This window comes from Panthera uncia, chromosome E1 (genome assembly GCF_023721935.1).
Source record: "Panthera uncia isolate 11264 chromosome E1, Puncia_PCG_1.0, whole genome shotgun sequence".
NCBI classification, from domain to species: domain Eukaryota; kingdom Metazoa; phylum Chordata; class Mammalia; order Carnivora; family Felidae; genus Panthera; species Panthera uncia.
In genome coordinates, this window is record NC_064814.1 from 10,845,243 (window position 1) to 10,862,143 (window position 16,901).

The following is a 16,901-nucleotide window of genomic DNA, read 5'->3' on the forward strand; positions in this document are numbered from 1 at the left end:
AAGATCTCCCATCTGTACTCAAATGTTTCTAGTGAAGTGTAGCTCATTATCTCACCGGGCATTCCATTTCTGAGCTGCCCTAACTACTAAAAACTCTCTCATTATGTTGAGCTGAAGTCTGCCACAGAGAATATAGCTTGCCCTCTGCCAACATAGAGCTTACCTTTGGAGTCTCTTGGATATTTGAAGAGTGTTACTCTACCCTCCTAAATCTTTTATTTTCTAAGCTGAGTCGTCACCGTTCATTCAATTGCTCCTTGAAGGGCATGGTTTTCATTTCCATTATCATCTAGGTTGCCATTACTTGAATCACTTCTAAATCTGTAGGACTGATCAAACTTCTTCTGGTTTTTTTGGTGTCTAGTGTTAGTTAAAGGATTATTTTTTTAAGGAATGCATGCTAACTGTGTTTTATTCCATTGCATCAGTCTCCAGCATAATAGTGCTTCCAGAGATAGAATCCAGCACAGAATTTCTTGTTTTCCTATTAAATATAGAAATTATTTAAATTTAGTAATTAGTCATTAGTAATATAACACCCTCACCTCCCCCTGTCCCCCACCTGGGTTTCAAGATGGCTCAGGTATTGAGCATATTTGTACATATTTGTACAACATATTTGTAATGGAAACTTGTTTCACTTACATTTTGGGTTCACCCTCTTGGTGTGGGGCCAAGGTTTGTCACTTTAGACATTTCTGATTATGGTGTTGATTAGCTAGTTGGCTCCTAAGCTATAATTATCTTCCTCCTTCAGTTAAAATCACAATTCAGTATTACAACATGAGCTATTGCAAAACCTAATAATACGCATTGGATTTTTATTTCACTCGAAGCAGAATTTCCCTGACAATTCATATTTTTTCTTCTGGGTTGTTCAATTGTTAGGTGTTGCTGTTATAGCACTCCTGACTGGGACATTCTTCCTAACAAAAATTGATCAGTGGGCACTTTGCAGTATTGTTGACTTTGTTTTCCTATGGCCTCACTTCTGTAATATAGTGATTAAAATACACTGTATTATTATTCCCAGCTTAAATAATTTTGAGTGACTCATAAACTAAAGCCATACTTGTGTGACAGCATAATTGATGCCAAAATGAAAAATTCAGTCAACATATGTTTTATTTTAAACTGTGCCAAATGATGGGCTTGACTAATAGTTTTCATTGGATTTCAGCCAGTCTTTTCCCCTGAATTTTTCAATCATCTTGACAATGTATAAACTGAATGTGATGTTTCATTTTATTTTATTTTCTCTTATTTTATTTTCCTTTTTAAAGTTTATTTATTTTGAGAGAGAGCACGAGTGGGGGAGGGCAGTGAGAGAGGGAGAAAGAGAAAATCCTAAGCAGGCTCCATGCTGTCAGTGCAGAGCCTGATGTGGGGCTCAAACTCACAAACCATGAGATCATAACCTGAGCCGAAACCAAGAGTTGGACACTTAACCAACTGAGCCACCCAGGCGCCCCCTGAATGCGACGTTTCTAAACATCACTTCAACCAACATGTATTTGGTATACCTACATTCTGTGAGATGCTATATTAAGTGCTGGGAATGTATTTCTGGATGGCCAATAATACACGGCCCTGCCTTTGAACAGGAATCAGACACGCAAACTCATCTTCTATAAACAAAGCTCAGACCACCACGGTCAAAGAATATAGGGTTCTCAGAAGAAGGTCACTTAATCTTGTGGGAAAGCATTCCAAGAAAGCATCCCATGTTCTTTGGTTCTGTTCTGCCTACCCACTTCCATTTAACACCATACATTGAGATTTTATTTTTTTTCTCTTTTTTAAAAAAAATTTTTTTTTCAACGTTTATTTATTTTTGAGACAGAGAGAGACAGAGCGTGAACAGGGGAGGGGCAGAGAGAGAGGGAGACACAGAATCTGAAACAGGCTCCAGGCTCTGAGCTGTCAGCACAGAGCCTGACGCGGGGCTTGAACTCACAGACCGTGAGATCATGACCTGAGCCGAAGTTGGACGCTTAACCGACTGAGCCACCCAGGCGCCCCAACATTGAGATTTTGTATGTCCATCAGGTCTCTGCCCAAATGCTTTTTGTGCCGTAAGAGTGGCCCTGGTCCTCGTGCTCCAGCCCAATGTATTCTCTTCCTCCGCCAAACTTCTGTAGCACCTCATCTGCATTTTCTTTCTGGTCTAGGCAGGTGTCTTTATACCTCAAGGTAATGTTATTTGCATATATGTCTATGTTTGCTCACAGCTACTTCTGTAATGCCCAGTAAATATTTGATTGAGGGAAAAAATCTACTTTAGATAAAGCACCTTGATTAATGAAGGAGGAACACATTCTGTTTTGGTCTAGACTGCCGGGAGTATTAAGGTTTTAGTCTCAGTTTTTTCATGGAAAGCTAATCTATCTTCCATTAGTTGCTTTAAGTTAACTCAGTTTTGTATCTGTAGTGAATTGATTGCCTGTTTATAAAGCACACTCTACTGATGAATAAGAAGTCTGAGGCTACTTCTGTAAGTGAATTTTAATGGACACAGTTTTGTTTTGTTTTGTTTCAACTTTTAAAGACTTCATAGAAACCAAGGTACTCTATTTTGTGAAAACAACTCCTGGGACTCTTCAGATATATGGGAAAAAGTCCTCAGGTTAATTTCCTTAAAAAAAAAAAAAAGCATCATTAATTAAAGGACTGCTTTATTGAAACTGAAGATCACTTTCTACTGAGTCATCAGATACTGTCTGTTGAGCAATATGATTGATATAAATAGGCCTTGTGAAATTACCAAGTGAGAATTTGTGCATTTTAGATAAAAAAGTTACGTTCCCACAAAGTGTCAAGTATCTTAAAGGTTCTCTGGAAATATTAATTTAATTCAACAAAATTCTCAATAAAATGCAAACAACATCTTAATGGTGTCCTGATATCATAATTATTTAAGTAAGATTTAAGGAGTAAGTGAAATTCATTTATTTCCATGTGACTTACACATTTAAAAAAAAATAAAGCAACCAAAATGAATAGATTTAAGTTAAATCTATTCAAAGCATCCTATTATGTATGTATGTATGTATGTATAATTAATATACAGTGTTCTCTTAGTTTCAGGTATACAATATAATGATTCAACAATTCTGTACATTTCTCAGTGCTCATCAAGATAATCCTCTTTATCTATTTCACCCATTATCCTATCCATCTCATCCCTCTGGGAACCACTAGATTATTCTCTGTATTTGAGTCTATTTTTTTGTTTGTCTCTTTTTTCTTTGTTTGCTTGTTTGTTTCTTAAATTCCAAATATGGGTGAAATCATACAGTATTTGTTTTTCTCTGGCAGACCTATTTCATTTAGCATTTATGCCCTCTACCCTCTAGGTCCATCCTAGAGGGGATGTTGCAGATTGCAAGATTCTTTTTTATGGCTGACTAATATTCCATCACACACACACACACACACACACACACACACACACACCACATCTTTGTGCATTCATCTGTTGATGGACACTGGATTGCTTCTGTATCCTGGCTATTGTAAATAATCCTGCAGAGCATCCTTTTAATGCCTCCTATGTGATGGACTCTGCTTAGCTGCTGTACATTGATAAATTTGGGTTTGTTTAGTCCGCCTTTCCAAAGATAAGTGCTGGAGAATTTTAGAGTTAATAAATAGAGTAAAATATGTTGAATGTTTCAATAAAGTAATAGAAGAAATATATCAACCCTTTTCAGTATTCATGCAACAAGTGTTTATTGAGTACCTCTTATGTGGTAGCCCTATGCTAAGCCCTGGGGATATGACAATAATGTTGTTTCAGCTTTAATTGAGTAGTTTGGCACTGTACACAATTCCATTCACACAGATTCAGCAAATACTGATTTTTCTCCTATGCAGTGGGCTGTTTTATGTAGTGGGCTGGACACCAGGGCTATAGTGGAAGGCAAAACAATAGAGACCTTAGAGACTTTACAGTGGGAGAAGCAGGCATTAATTCAGTAGTTGTCGAAATTAATACATAAGAAGACTACAGTATACTATGAGAGTATGTAATGGGAGAACCTGATGTGATTGGTGGGGGGAGGGGGAGGGGAGAGACTAATCAAGATTTTTCAGGGGTGACCTCTGAATTCAAACCTGACAGGTGAGTAGGAGTTAGCCAGGCTGAAATGGAGAGGAAGCACATTCTAGGCAAAGAGGGAGAGCCTGTGGGAAAGAGCAGGGTGCAGAAAAGCTAAACTAGGCCAGTAAGGGAGGTGAAGTATAAAGGAAAGGCAGGGGGAGGCACACAATTTGAGAGAAGAGAAAGGGGGCCAGGCCAGACCTTGCTGGATTTTGGTCTTTATTCCAAGGACTATAGGAAGCCTAAGGGGTGTTAAGCAACAGGGTGATAGGGTGAGGTTTGTGTTTTCAAAACAGTCCCTCCCTAGCTGTGGCGGGGTGAACAGTGGAAGGAGGTGGAAGCAAGTGGAAGCTGTATGGTTTTTAGGCGAGGGGGCAATGGGCAGTGGCCTGGACGGGGTGGTGGTGGTGGTGGGGATGCAGGAAAGAAACTAGATCATAGATATTTAGGAGTAAAATGTCTGATACAGCTAGGATGTGCTCAGAATATTTGTTTAATGAATAAATAAACCGGTGGACTCAGGAGACACGGAGCTCAACCTAGTTAAGAAGTTACAACAGCAGGGGTTTTACACCAACACTGATGGGATAACTTCTCTTGGCTTGTTTAGGCAAAGTACATTTTGATGCAAATGTATAAATTCATTAAAATGACCCTTATTTAGTGATTCTTTTGTCTCAACCAAACATAAATGACCCACACGTATTCTGAACAGAGAAGTGACGATATAAAACGTTTGGACATATGTTTATATAGCAAGTGTTTTATGGTGCATATCATGTGTTTTTGGAACTTAGTTTTATGTGACTAGGTTTCCCGGATGCCAGACCTTTGTAAAATGCAGCCAAACAACCTCCATCTGGACAAATCGGGAAAGAATTGTGTAATCTGTCCCTTGAGCTTTGTGTCTGGGGAATTACAGTATTATATTGTCCTTTATCTCATCAGCGATGATTTCCTCTGTCATGCATCTTTTCACTGTGTACCCCGGAGGTGACAGATGATGATGATAATGATGACTAAAATGTTCATGGGCTCCCCTCCCTGCTGAGACCTTCCTTCCCCTAGAGCAGTTCTCATCTTCCCCACTGGTTAGCACTCAGTTCTTGCTCCTTCCAGCCCTACAAGCTGTCAAAACACCTTCCTGAGTCCCATAGGGGAAGGCGGTCTACCACTGAAGACTCCTCTGGGGAACTGAACCAGCTTCTCCCACCTTCCTCCCCGCCCTCCTCGGATGACTTTTCCTCACCCCCAGCCTCTGACCAGTGAGACCGGGGAAACTAGACTTCATTGTTCTGCTTTATCTGTAGCACTACTGATAATGAATCCTCTGTTAGTCTGGATCTAATTCTGTAGTCTTGGTTCCAGGATTATCTCTTGATTGGATGCTGATTGTATATGTTTGTTTGTTTTTTAAAAAACCATGATGAAAATTTACCTTATTATTTATCAGCCTACTCAGTTACTTATTAGATAAGATAGGGAAGTTTAACAGTAAACTTACCCTGTCCTTCCAGAATCAGCACATGAAGTTGTATAAAATGGGTGCCCAGTGAAAACATCTTGAAGTACCTTGGAGGTACTTTTATATAACGAAAATGTAATGTAAAATGTAATTAAATATTTAAAAGTATCCTAATTTAAAAAAATATGCTGTGGTGCCTGCCTGGCTCAGTCAGTGGACTGTGCAAATCTTGATCTCGAGGTTGTGACTTAGAGCTTCATGTTGGGTGTAAAGATTACTTAAAAATACAGTCTTAAAAAAATGCCCTGAAAATACCTTTTGAACAGTATGAGTTGCCCCTCTTAAAAACTTCAAAAACTCCTAAAAATGAATGAAGACGTAACATATCTTCCAAAAGGAATTGATGAAGCCTCCTCACACTTTTGTTAAATAATCAAATTTACTGTGTCTGGAGAAAGGACACTTGCCAATGAAAAATGACAACAACTTGTCTTATTCTATTTGCACCAATGCAACAAAGGAGAATAATGTATGAAACTATCATGTATTTATCTTCATGTATTTACATCCATAAAAGCTGTTTCTTTTTTTTAAATTAATTAATTAATTAATTATGTGCATACACATAAGTGGGGGAGGGGCAGAGAGTGAGGGAGGGAGAGAATCCCAAGCAGTCTCTGCCCTTTTAGGTGGAGACTGACGTGGTGCTTGATCTCGTGAACTGTGAGATCATGGCTTGAGCTGAAATCAAGAATCGATGCTTAGCTGACTAGGCCACCCAGGTGCCCCCATAGCTGGTTATTTTCAGTAGAATATGTATAGACTTACATATAGTTGGTGCTGAATAAATACTGGATGAATGAATGTATACACAAATAAATGAATATGTGGTGTCTCACATACATAAATGTACCAGTTGATCATTGTTTAAAAAATGAAAAATTATACTTCAACCGGTTAAAAAAAAAGTTGTATTTGCAGCTCTGTTCATTTGAAATATGAAACTGCAGCTCTAATGACTTTTTTTAAAAAAAATCCCATGGTATTGACAAATAAATGAAATATTCCAAAATGGATATATTTTTCTCAGCAGAAACTTCTTGTATATATATAACTTTGGGACGCGCGTTCCAAGCTGACAACTAAAATGTATATAATCTGACTAGCCAGGTTCAGCCAGGGAAGCAGCATAGGATGAAGAGTCAGTTAGGACATTAATATTTTTCAGTTTGATTTTGAGTTTATGATACTAATGTTAAATGTTATTTAAATCTTAGATCTAGTCCCAAAACTTAAACATTCACTAGCCTATAAAAAGTTACTTTCTCAGCTATTTGAATAAATTTTCAGTTGATGTTTGAGTATGTTTTTAAAAGCTTGAGTAGTTCAGATTGTCTCTCTAGTTGTCTAAACTCTGAATAATTACTAGCTTTCTTCTTTATGCCTTAAGACAACTTGCCTCCTTACTGGTGGACTTTCTGGAAATTAATGCCATTTGTTATTTAAATAAGAATGTTTTCATTTATTAAGTTGATAGTTTGCCTTTTTTTTCTTTTCTTTATCTCTTTTTTATGTTTTATTTATTTACTAAAAAAATGTTTTTAAGTTTATTTATTTTGAGAGGGAGAGAGAGAGAGCACAAGTGGGGGAGGGTCAGAGAGAAGTAGAGACAGAACCCCAAGCAGGCTCTGCAACCTCACTGCAGAGCCTGATGCAGGACTTGAACTCACGAACTGTGAGACCATGACCTGAGCTGAGATCAAGAGTTGGGTGCTTAACCAACTGCACCACCCGTGTGCCCCTCTCTCTTTTTTGAAAAGTAAACTTTCTAGTATCAAACATCCCTCAAGTGGCTTGAAAAGCAGTGTTAGTTTTTTAAAAGTTCAGTTCATGAGATTCCAGTAGGTGGCACTCTTACAAAGCCTAAAAGAATTGACTACTTTGGCAACCCAGGGTTGTTTTCTAGATGGTTCCCTTCTACTGTGACCTACTTGCAAACCTATTTGTTCTGGATAACTAAAAGTTATTGTTTTCCCTAATTATCAGAGTTATACATGCTCTTTGTTAAGCATTTTAAGAAATGTACATAAGAAAAAATATAATTGTCTTCTGAGTCCTTGGTAATTTCTAGAAGATAACCACTGTAACAATATGCATATATACATACAATATACTAATATGTACATTAGTATATACAATACTTTCCAGATCTTTCTGTAGCCTATACATACAACAAAAGGATATAAAAAGTAAACATTTTAATTGGCGAAGTTTTAGATTTTAAGATGATCATGAACAATATGCTTTCTTTTGTTGTCTGATCTTGTACTTGGGTTTTGTCTTGTAAGCTACTTTCCCTTTATTTTCCTTAAAGACAGACCTCTCAGTTCTGCAGTTCATTAATTGCTGAGTCCAAAAGGACCTTTTACATCTGTGTTGAATTAGGGCTTGTGGTCTTGTGAATGAGGGCTGGAATCTTGTGATAAGGATGCTGTGCTAATTGCACTTCTTAGCAGTGAGAATGGGGCAGAGTGAACTTAAATAATAAACCTAATGCACCCTTTGCCAACTGAAGACTGTAGAATATTCTGAAATATTACCAGAATAGGACTGCTATTTTGGACTTGATGACTATTCCATGAGATCCTAGCCATTGGCGCTTATGTGGGCAATTTTGTGATATCACTGATTTTTTTTTTTCAGTAGCTCCCCCCCCCCAATATAACTTTAAGTCCAGCTGACTTCCCCCAGAGTGAATAATCCAAGAGACCCAGCCAGAATTGAAATGCTTTTTGTGGCCTAGCCTTGGAAATCACACACGATCTTCATTGTTGGAGGGGACTGGACACAGGAACAGGAGTACCAGGAGGTGGGAATCATTGGGGCCATCTTGGAGGCTACTGCAAGAAGCAATCAATGCATTGAAGATTACTTTATTCTTTTAATGAGGTGTAATTGACACACAGTATTTACTCATTTCAAATACACAACATAATGATTCAATATTTGTGTATATTGTGAAATGACCACCACAGTAAGTCTATAGATAGCTATTTTAAAGCCACAGGATTAGTTAAGATCACCCAGGGAATGAGTGTAGAGAGAGAGGACAGAAAGATGTGGCCAGCATTCAGAGGTCACAAAGAAGAATCTGAGAAAAAAATGGCAAGTGAGGTATTGTCCATGGGAGCCCAGAGGAGAAAATGCTTTGAAAGGAAAGGGGTGCCGAAAAACTAAGATGGTAACTAGGAACAGCCCACTGGGTTTATCCTTGTGCAAAACTCCTTTCTCGTTTGAGTCTCACACAGTGCAGATGTAGTTATAAGGAAAACATGTTATTTGAAAGAGTAGTACTATTTGCAGCCACTGTTGTGTACCAGAAAAGGGATATCATCTATTACTTGGAGGCTGTGGACCTTGTTCAGGAAAAGACTTTGATCATTTCTTTGGGTCTAAAAGGTAAAGTTCTCCCAGGATGTGTTGTGGTGGGTGAGGGCTAGGCCGAGAGTGGAATTGCTATGCATAATATGGAGATAAATGGAGCACTGGAAACCACTAGCAAATATTAAAAGGAGTGTGACTTCAGAAAGCTGCATGCTGAAGCAGGTCAGCTATAATGGCATAATAACCTTCCGTGGGTTTTTGCACTCATGGCTAGAATTCCTCCAGGCTTGCGTGACTCCTGCCTCTCCCTTCTCCCCATGACACTCCTTGTTCATCAGTTCCCCTGGTTGCTGTGCCCCATATGGGTTCCATACACTAAATAATAATAGAGTGCATGTATTGAGTACTTGTTAGGTGCCAGGGACTGCTTCTAGTGTTTTATGTATGTTACCTCATTTCATCTCCACAAAACCCACCCACTTCAGTGATGGATGGGGAAACTAAGGCACACAGGGATTAGGTTACTTACTATGAAGTGGCAGAGCCGGGATTTGAACCCAGTCTGGCTTCAGAGCCCAGGCTCTTAATCATTAAGTCCTGCTCTTATTTCCCTTTTAGGGTTTCGATTTTGGCAACCCAGATTGAACCCCCATCTACTCAGGCTTAAACTTTGGCCACCTGCTGCCACAACCCAGAACATGACACCTGTTATTGACTCATGGGTCTGATCCACCCCAATGAAAACCCCACCCTCGGCCTCAATGGCGCCAGATAGGAGAAGGGACGTCAAAGCAATGTTTGTTTACACCCTCGTGTTCTTTCACATGTGTTTCCTCTGTTTCCTTTTCCCCTTCTCTGCCTGGTTGATTTCTGTATGAAGCAATTAGTTGCCCCCTGACAAACTGTTCACTTCTTCGTCCATGTGTCCTTTGAACTTCTATCTGCCTTATCTCTCTGTATCACCATTTCTGGTAGAGGTGTATCTCTGCCCTCGATTGTGAGCTCATCCAGGCAAAGATCTTACCATATTCACCTTTGAGTCTCCAGTCTTGTACACTGTAAGGGTTCCATAAGTGTTTCTTGACTGAATGAAAGAAGGTCCTAGAAAAAGAATAGGACAACTGTTCTCCCCCATCATGGGTAATGTAATTTTGCTGTAACCTTGATTGGCTGATGTAAAAAGGACAGAACTTCTACACTTGATCTTAGCCAAAAGGCCGAGAAGCGATAAAAGGACAGAACTTCTAAAAGAATTGTTTTTTAAAAGTGCATTTATTTTGAGAGAAAGAGAACACGCATGTGGGTGCATGTGAATGGGGCAGGGGCAGAAAGTGAGAATCCCAGGCTGGCGCTGCACCAAGAATCTGTATGTATGTATGTATGTATGTATGTATGTATTTAGAGTGAGAGCACAAGTAGGGGAGGGGCCGAGAGAGGCAGAGGGAGAATCCCAAGCAGGCTCTGTACTGTCAGCACAGAGCCCGATATGGGGCTTGAACCCACCAACTGTGAGCTCATGATCTGAGCTGAGGTCAGATGCTTAACTGACTGAGCCACCCAGGCACCTCTCTAAAAGAATCTTCTTAACTTAATCTCCAACCTTGCCATCTTCATCTCAGTGTTTATCTACTTTACTGTTAGTATTTTACAAACCTCTCTCTATGCTCTTGACATTATTGTTGGAATAGAGAAGGTACACATTTCACATTATTACCATTCATCTTTTATTTATTAAAACCATACTACTTGATCAGAATCCTGTGATTAAAACATGTTCCTGGTCACCAGAAGAAAGTTTATGAAAAGACTACTGCAGGTCCAGAAAGATGTAAGGCAATTTTGGTTTGTTATAAAGACCAACGTGGCCATAGTGATTTGTAATTGAAGAGCAAAAAGGACTCATAGTGAATAGGGAATCCAAGGAAAATGGAACAGACAAAAGTAGAATTGAACTAATATAATATCTTACTCTGAAAGGGATAATTTCTGCTTGTAAATTTACTGTTCCTAAGGAATCAATCTTGGGGAAGATCTTATGAAATTTTATATTAGTTCTTCCTGAACTTGAGATGAGACCACTTCACCATTCACCACTTCCTGCACAATTGTCTTGATTTTCCGGGATTTGGTTGGATCTAAAGATAAAAATAGAATGAAGGGGGAGAAAGTTAGTGTTTCACATATTCATCCAAAATTGATTGTTGTTTGACTTAAGCTTTAAGTGAGATAGTGGCAGATACAATCCATTAAATTTAAACTTGTGAAAGTGACTTTTGCATTCTAAAACAATGCATGTTATTCAGTGAAAATGAAATGTATTCTGTATTGTCTTATGCACAAATGAAAATACTTTTCTTTTTAAACATTTAAAAAGTGGTTATGATGCTCATAATACCTCTTTGTAGAGTAGATTTTTCCCTTCCTGGGCTTGCCAAAAGTTTTATATAGTACAGACTGTGTATTTTTCTGCAGGAATGCATAAATATTTTTCCTTGGCTCAGAAATGCAAATATACTTTAAATTATTAATATTATTAATTATTAATAATAATTAATGTTAATATTAATTAATAATAATTATTAATATTATTAACTGCAATATTTAATGAGATCTTATAGTTTTAGTCATTAATAAGTGTGATTCTGACTTACTCTAAGTGATTCTTAGGGAATCTGCATACCTTTAGAGGAATCGATCGACTGTGTTTGAGATTTGGAGTCTGTCACATATAAACTTTCATCAAAACCGTCGCTGTAAAGAAAACAAGGGAGATGGTATCACATGATGCTTTCTGGGAGGAGGAGAAATAAAGAGTTTGCTGTTTAAGCTAAAAATGTGCATAAAACTAGTTTTCTAAATTTCTTGATGAACAATGATTGAATGTTGCACCCTGAGAGGAATCACTTAGTGCGTGGACCTTTATTTTCAAACCGTGCCTAAAATGGGCTCTCAAAGTGAAGCAAACTGGCTGCTCTCAGAAGTCAGATTTCCTGATTTACAGCCCCGGGCTCTTCCCACTATTCCAGGCTGCTGCTCCCTTTTGGAAAGTTCGCTGCAGTTGGTTGTGAGGTGACTCAGGTGGCTGTTATTTGATGTGTCATTCTTAGCATTGGGGCATTGATACCAGGTCTCTAATGGGTGACTTTTCTAGTGCTCCTTTGCAGTATGCCTCTTGTCTGTGGTGCCATTATTCATCCCAGCATTTTATAAAATTCAAGATAGCGGGTGACAGCACTTTGCAAAGTGTAGGACATTTACCAAATCCAAGGCATGTCATTAGGAGATGTGGTAAATTTCCATCAACCAGAGAACCCTGCCTTCTGTTGCCCAGAGCGCAGCAGGTGGCCGCTGTTGGTCAGCCACTAAACTCATTTCCAACCCATTTCAACCTGTCTATTCACCCTTGGGCCTCGCCGTCCAGCAGGCGGCGGTAGGTCTCGATCTCCAGCTCCAGGCGGGCCTTGGCGTTCAGCAGCCGCTGGTGGTCGGCGTTCTGGCGCTCGGCGTCGGCGCGCACCTGGAGCAGCTGCTCCTCCAGGCTGCCGATGAGCTGCTGCACCTGCGACAGCTGGCCACAGTAGTCGCCCTCCACTTCCGCCAGCGAGTCCTCCAGGGATTTCTTCTGCACGGTGGGAGGGAAATGGCACAGACAGAACGGTGGAGGGGACTGAAATGAGGAAGGCGGCCCGCCGGTGGCCTTCCTAGTGTGGATGGCACGTTTTCTTTGGAAGTCATGAAAAGATACTGCGCGGGCGCGCCCTACCGTGGCCAGCTGGGACTGGAGCTCGATCTCCAGGTTTTGAACTGCGCGCCTCAGGTCGGTGACCTCGCTCTTGCTGGACTGAAGCTGCTCCGTGTTGATGCTGATCTCCTTCCTTAGCTCCCCGCTCTGCCGAGGCAAACAGGGGTGAAGGGACGTGAGCGGGCGCTGTTCCCGCGCCTCTTTCCTGCAAGTGGGTCAAAGCCTTTTGTTTCTGTTCGTGGTACCTTTTCAACGAACCAGGCCTCCGCGTCCTTACGATTCTGCTCAGCGATGGCCTCGTACTGCGCCCTCATGTCGTTGAGGAGCCTGGTGAGGTCCAGCCCCGGAGCAGCGTCCATTTCCACGCTGACCTGCCCCGGGCCGCCTGCCAGGAAGGTTTGGAGCTCCTGGGCACAGAGAGTGAGAAAAAGAGGGGCACAGAGGCCCGTTGTGACTTTCGTGGGTCTCTTCCAACACAAAAGACACTAAACGTTTTATTTCATAACCGTGTTGCTGTACTGACATAATACAAAAATTAAACTTTTTTTAACCTAAAAATTCGTATTTTTCTTCTATTTTAAAAGAATTTAAGACATTTTCTTGGGTCCCTAAACTTACCATAGGCCCTAGGGGCTGTGCCTACCATAGAAAATGGATGAGTTGGCCCTGCCTCTTGGGGTTCCCAGGCCTTTACCAAGAAGAAGGGAGGGCCTGGTGGGAAAGGTATAGTGGGGTTCCAACCACAGCTGCCAGACGGGGGGCTGCAGAGAGTACAAGGGTTGAGCACTGTACCGCAGTCATTGATTTCCAGTAGAAAGTTATTTAGAAACCCATTGCCAGGGTCATGATTAATGTCTGTTTTGTACACCAGCTTTTGATATAGTGGCACACCAGAGTCCCATGGGAGTTTTACACTGGGCATAACCTGTTTCTCTAACATATAAAATATTATGTATTGTTTGTAGACTTTTGTTTTTGAACTTGAAAAGTACTATATTTTTTTTTAAAAATCACTAAATCAGGACAGTTAACATTCTGATTGTTCTTACCTAGTGATGCAAATGACAACATCAGAAAACACCTCTAATCCGTTAAACCTTCACTGAAACCACCACCAATCCCACCACCATACATAACACACATCCAGAAATTCAAAGCAAAGGGCCAATTTAACAGGGACATGATATAGCATCCATATTGGGTCTAACTGTAGGTTTGTAAATTTGAAATTGTAATTTGTGAATTCGGGAGAAAAAAAGCAGCTTAGAAAGCTGCCTTTTCAGCTGACCTCTTCATGATTCTTCTTCAGGTAGGCCAGCTCCTCCTTGAGGTTCTCGATCTGCATCTCCAGGTCGGCCCTGGCCAGGGTCAGCTCGTCCAGCACCCTGCGCAGGCCGTTGGTGTCGGCCTCCACACTCACCCGCAGGGCCAGCTCGTTCTCATACCTGAAAACCAAGTGCAAAACAGTTCCTGGAGTCCACACACCCATTTGAATAAGGCCCCTGCCATCATTTCAGGGCTGTCTTGTGCCCCTTGTGATTATTTAAAAGTGGCAGCATCGTGACGTATGACGTATGATGCTCTTTTTCCTTTTTAAGATTTTCCCTTCCTTTTTTTCATGGTAATTTACTGCTCAGTTGGAGAGAAGTGAAAAAATTATGAGGTGAGACTTTTCTGCCAACAATGACCCTCAGTAGCACTGTGTCCCAGGGAACAGTTTCCCCTTTGGCTGGCCACCCCGGCTATAGACAGTAGTGGCCCCTCTCCAGGTGGGGTTTCTGATGGCATCCTAAAAGCAGTTGAAAATAAAATAATAGTCTTTTTGCTTAACTTTTATTCATGATTTAATTTAAAACACTGCTACTTCCTTAATAGCTTTTACCAAGACTTCAGAGGTTCAGGATCATCAGCACTGCCACATCCTGTGTGGGGATTTTATGGAGCAGGATGAGCATTAGTGTTTCTTCCTCAGGTCTGGGAGGGTGGAGTACGTGAAAGGAGGAGGGAATATCAAAATAGGTGTGTGGTTAATATTTTAGTGGTATGTGTCATCCGGAAAAAGACAATTTCACTTAACTTCTGGGCAAAAACATTATGAATTCATTTTGATGCATGGGAGATCGAGGTTTGGGACATCGGTGGTAATATCATATCCGTGTTATGAGCCAACAGCAAATTACCAGCATGGTGATCATAGCCCTAGGCTAAAGCACCTTATAATTAAGGATGTGTGAGGTGAATTGTGTCCGAATCTGATTACTTCCTAGAATGCCCAATGTGCATTTACCAAAACAACAAATGCGCAGAGCACGTGAACTGCAGAGGGGTAGAATGTTTGCCATCAATGAAGGCAGGAAAATAGGGACTAAGAAGAAATAATGAGACCTGTCAATTCTCATCAGTCTTTCTTTTGTTCTACTCACTTCATTCTGAAGTCTTCGGCAGCCAGTCTCGCGTTGTCAATCTGCAGGATGAGCTGGGCATTTCCAATGGTGGCGGAAATGATCTGGCCAAAGAGGGGGAGACACACAAAATGAGGACGGAAAATACTAGTATTATGCAGGTATATTTTTGACAGAAAATTTTTAGGTGATGTTAACCTGCGATTTCATTACGAGTTTAAGGCAATTTAACTTTTTAAAAGAAAACATTTATAACATTTTATTTAAAAATCAAGAAACATGTTTTTGCAGAAAAGGTAGCAGAAGTACAATCACTTTATAATAAATGATAAAATGAAACTAAATATCCTGAGTTGAGAAATTGCTCCTAATACAGTCAAATTGAAAAACCTTAAGTTTTACATGTCTTATCACTGTAAAATATTGCAATAGTAAAAAAGAAACATCAAAAGGAATTCCCAAAGCCCCTTCGAAAACCATATTGTTACCTTATTCCTGAGGTCTTCGATCAATGGATAATATTTACTGTAATCACTCTGCGACCCGGGGTCTCCAGTCCCAGATCCTCGTGTTTCATACCATTCTCGAATTTTGTTTTCTAGCTCAGTATTAGCCTCTTCTAGAGCTCGAACCTTATCCAGGTAGGAGGCCAATCTGTCATTAAGATTTTGCATGGTTTCCTTTTCTGATCCAGAAAGAAGGCCTCCATCATTGCCAGAGAGAATGCCTCCAGGGCCACCTCCGGGGCTTCCTCCAAATCCAATTCCCAGGCCTCCAAAGCCACCTCCCAGGCCTCCAAAGCCACTTCCTAGGCTTCCAAAGCCACTTCCTAGGCTTCCAAAGCCACCTCCCAGGGCTCCAGAACCACCACCCAGGGCTCCCCCATAAGCACTGCCCAGTCCTCCTGCAAAGGAAATTCCAGAGCCACCACCAAAGCCAGAACTAGAACCAAACATGGAAGCAGAAGAAAAGCCTCCCCCATAGCTGTCTCCAAAGCCAAAGGTGCTCCCCCCATAGCCACTTCCAACGATGGAAGCGGACGTGCCCCTGGCTCTGCCCGATGTCCCACTCTGGGAAGATGGCCGCCGGGAGAGCCCAGAGGTGCGCACTGAGAGGGACATGGTGCTGCTGGAGAGATCCGCAGCCCGGAGAAGGGGGCTACAACCTGAGAGAAAGCAGTGTCAGCAAGGCAGAAAGGTTAGCCTTTTATAGGTCATGAAATGGGTGTTACAGTTGAAAAGTTCACTCTCCTCATTCAAAATATTGTGCTTCCCCCTTTTTTGACCAGCTCAACAAATGCATGATTTATGCATACTGAAAACTTATCGGTATAGAACTAATTGAATAATTGTGCCCATTATATATTTGTTATACAAAAAAGAAATCTGGGTGGAGTAGAGATAGGTTGTCAGAAGGAATTTTTCTCTTCCAACATATTCTATTGCTTGTATTCTCAGCACTGCCCGGTGCCTTAGGCACAGTGGGAAGGCAATGAGTGATTGTCAAATGGATAAACTAATCATACATCGTCCTCAGCCTTGAGCTTCTTAAAGTTCTTCACTCATATTTCTGACTTGTTTCCTTTGGAAAACTAAATGTAAACCATGCAGTCATGATCTAGTCTATCTCCTAGTGGAATATAGATTCAGAAGCAGTTGTGAAACGCACTGGTGAGAGGTGGGGGAATAAATGCATTTTCCAGATTCATACAGGAATTTGAATTCTCAAGGATTTTTTTCTTAATTTTTTTAATGTTTAATTTCTGAGAGAGAGAGAGCAAGGAGCAGAGAGAGGGAGAGAGAGAGG

At 40.7% G+C, this 16,901-nt stretch overlaps 1 protein-coding gene and 1 long non-coding RNA gene across 2 annotated transcripts in view; one reads left to right on the forward strand and one right to left on the reverse strand.

The window, feature by feature from the left end:
* The window catches only part of LOC125926522 (uncharacterized), a 151,857-nt gene that overhangs the window by 27,730 nt on the left and 107,226 nt on the right, over positions 1-16,901 (forward strand). The gene's annotated exons all lie outside the window — the stretch shown is intronic.
* On the reverse strand, positions 10,995-16,439 carry KRT12 (keratin 12). Its single transcript, XM_049636023.1, has 8 exons — positions 15,584-16,439; positions 15,117-15,199; positions 13,982-14,138; positions 12,939-13,100; positions 12,715-12,840; positions 12,353-12,573; positions 11,632-11,702; positions 10,995-11,086 (listed from the first exon to the last, which is right to left on the reverse strand). Exons 1-8 carry the CDS (start codon positions 16,214-16,216, stop codon positions 10,995-10,997), a joined length of 1,545 nt encoding a protein of 514 aa, XP_049491980.1. The 5' UTR covers positions 16,217-16,439.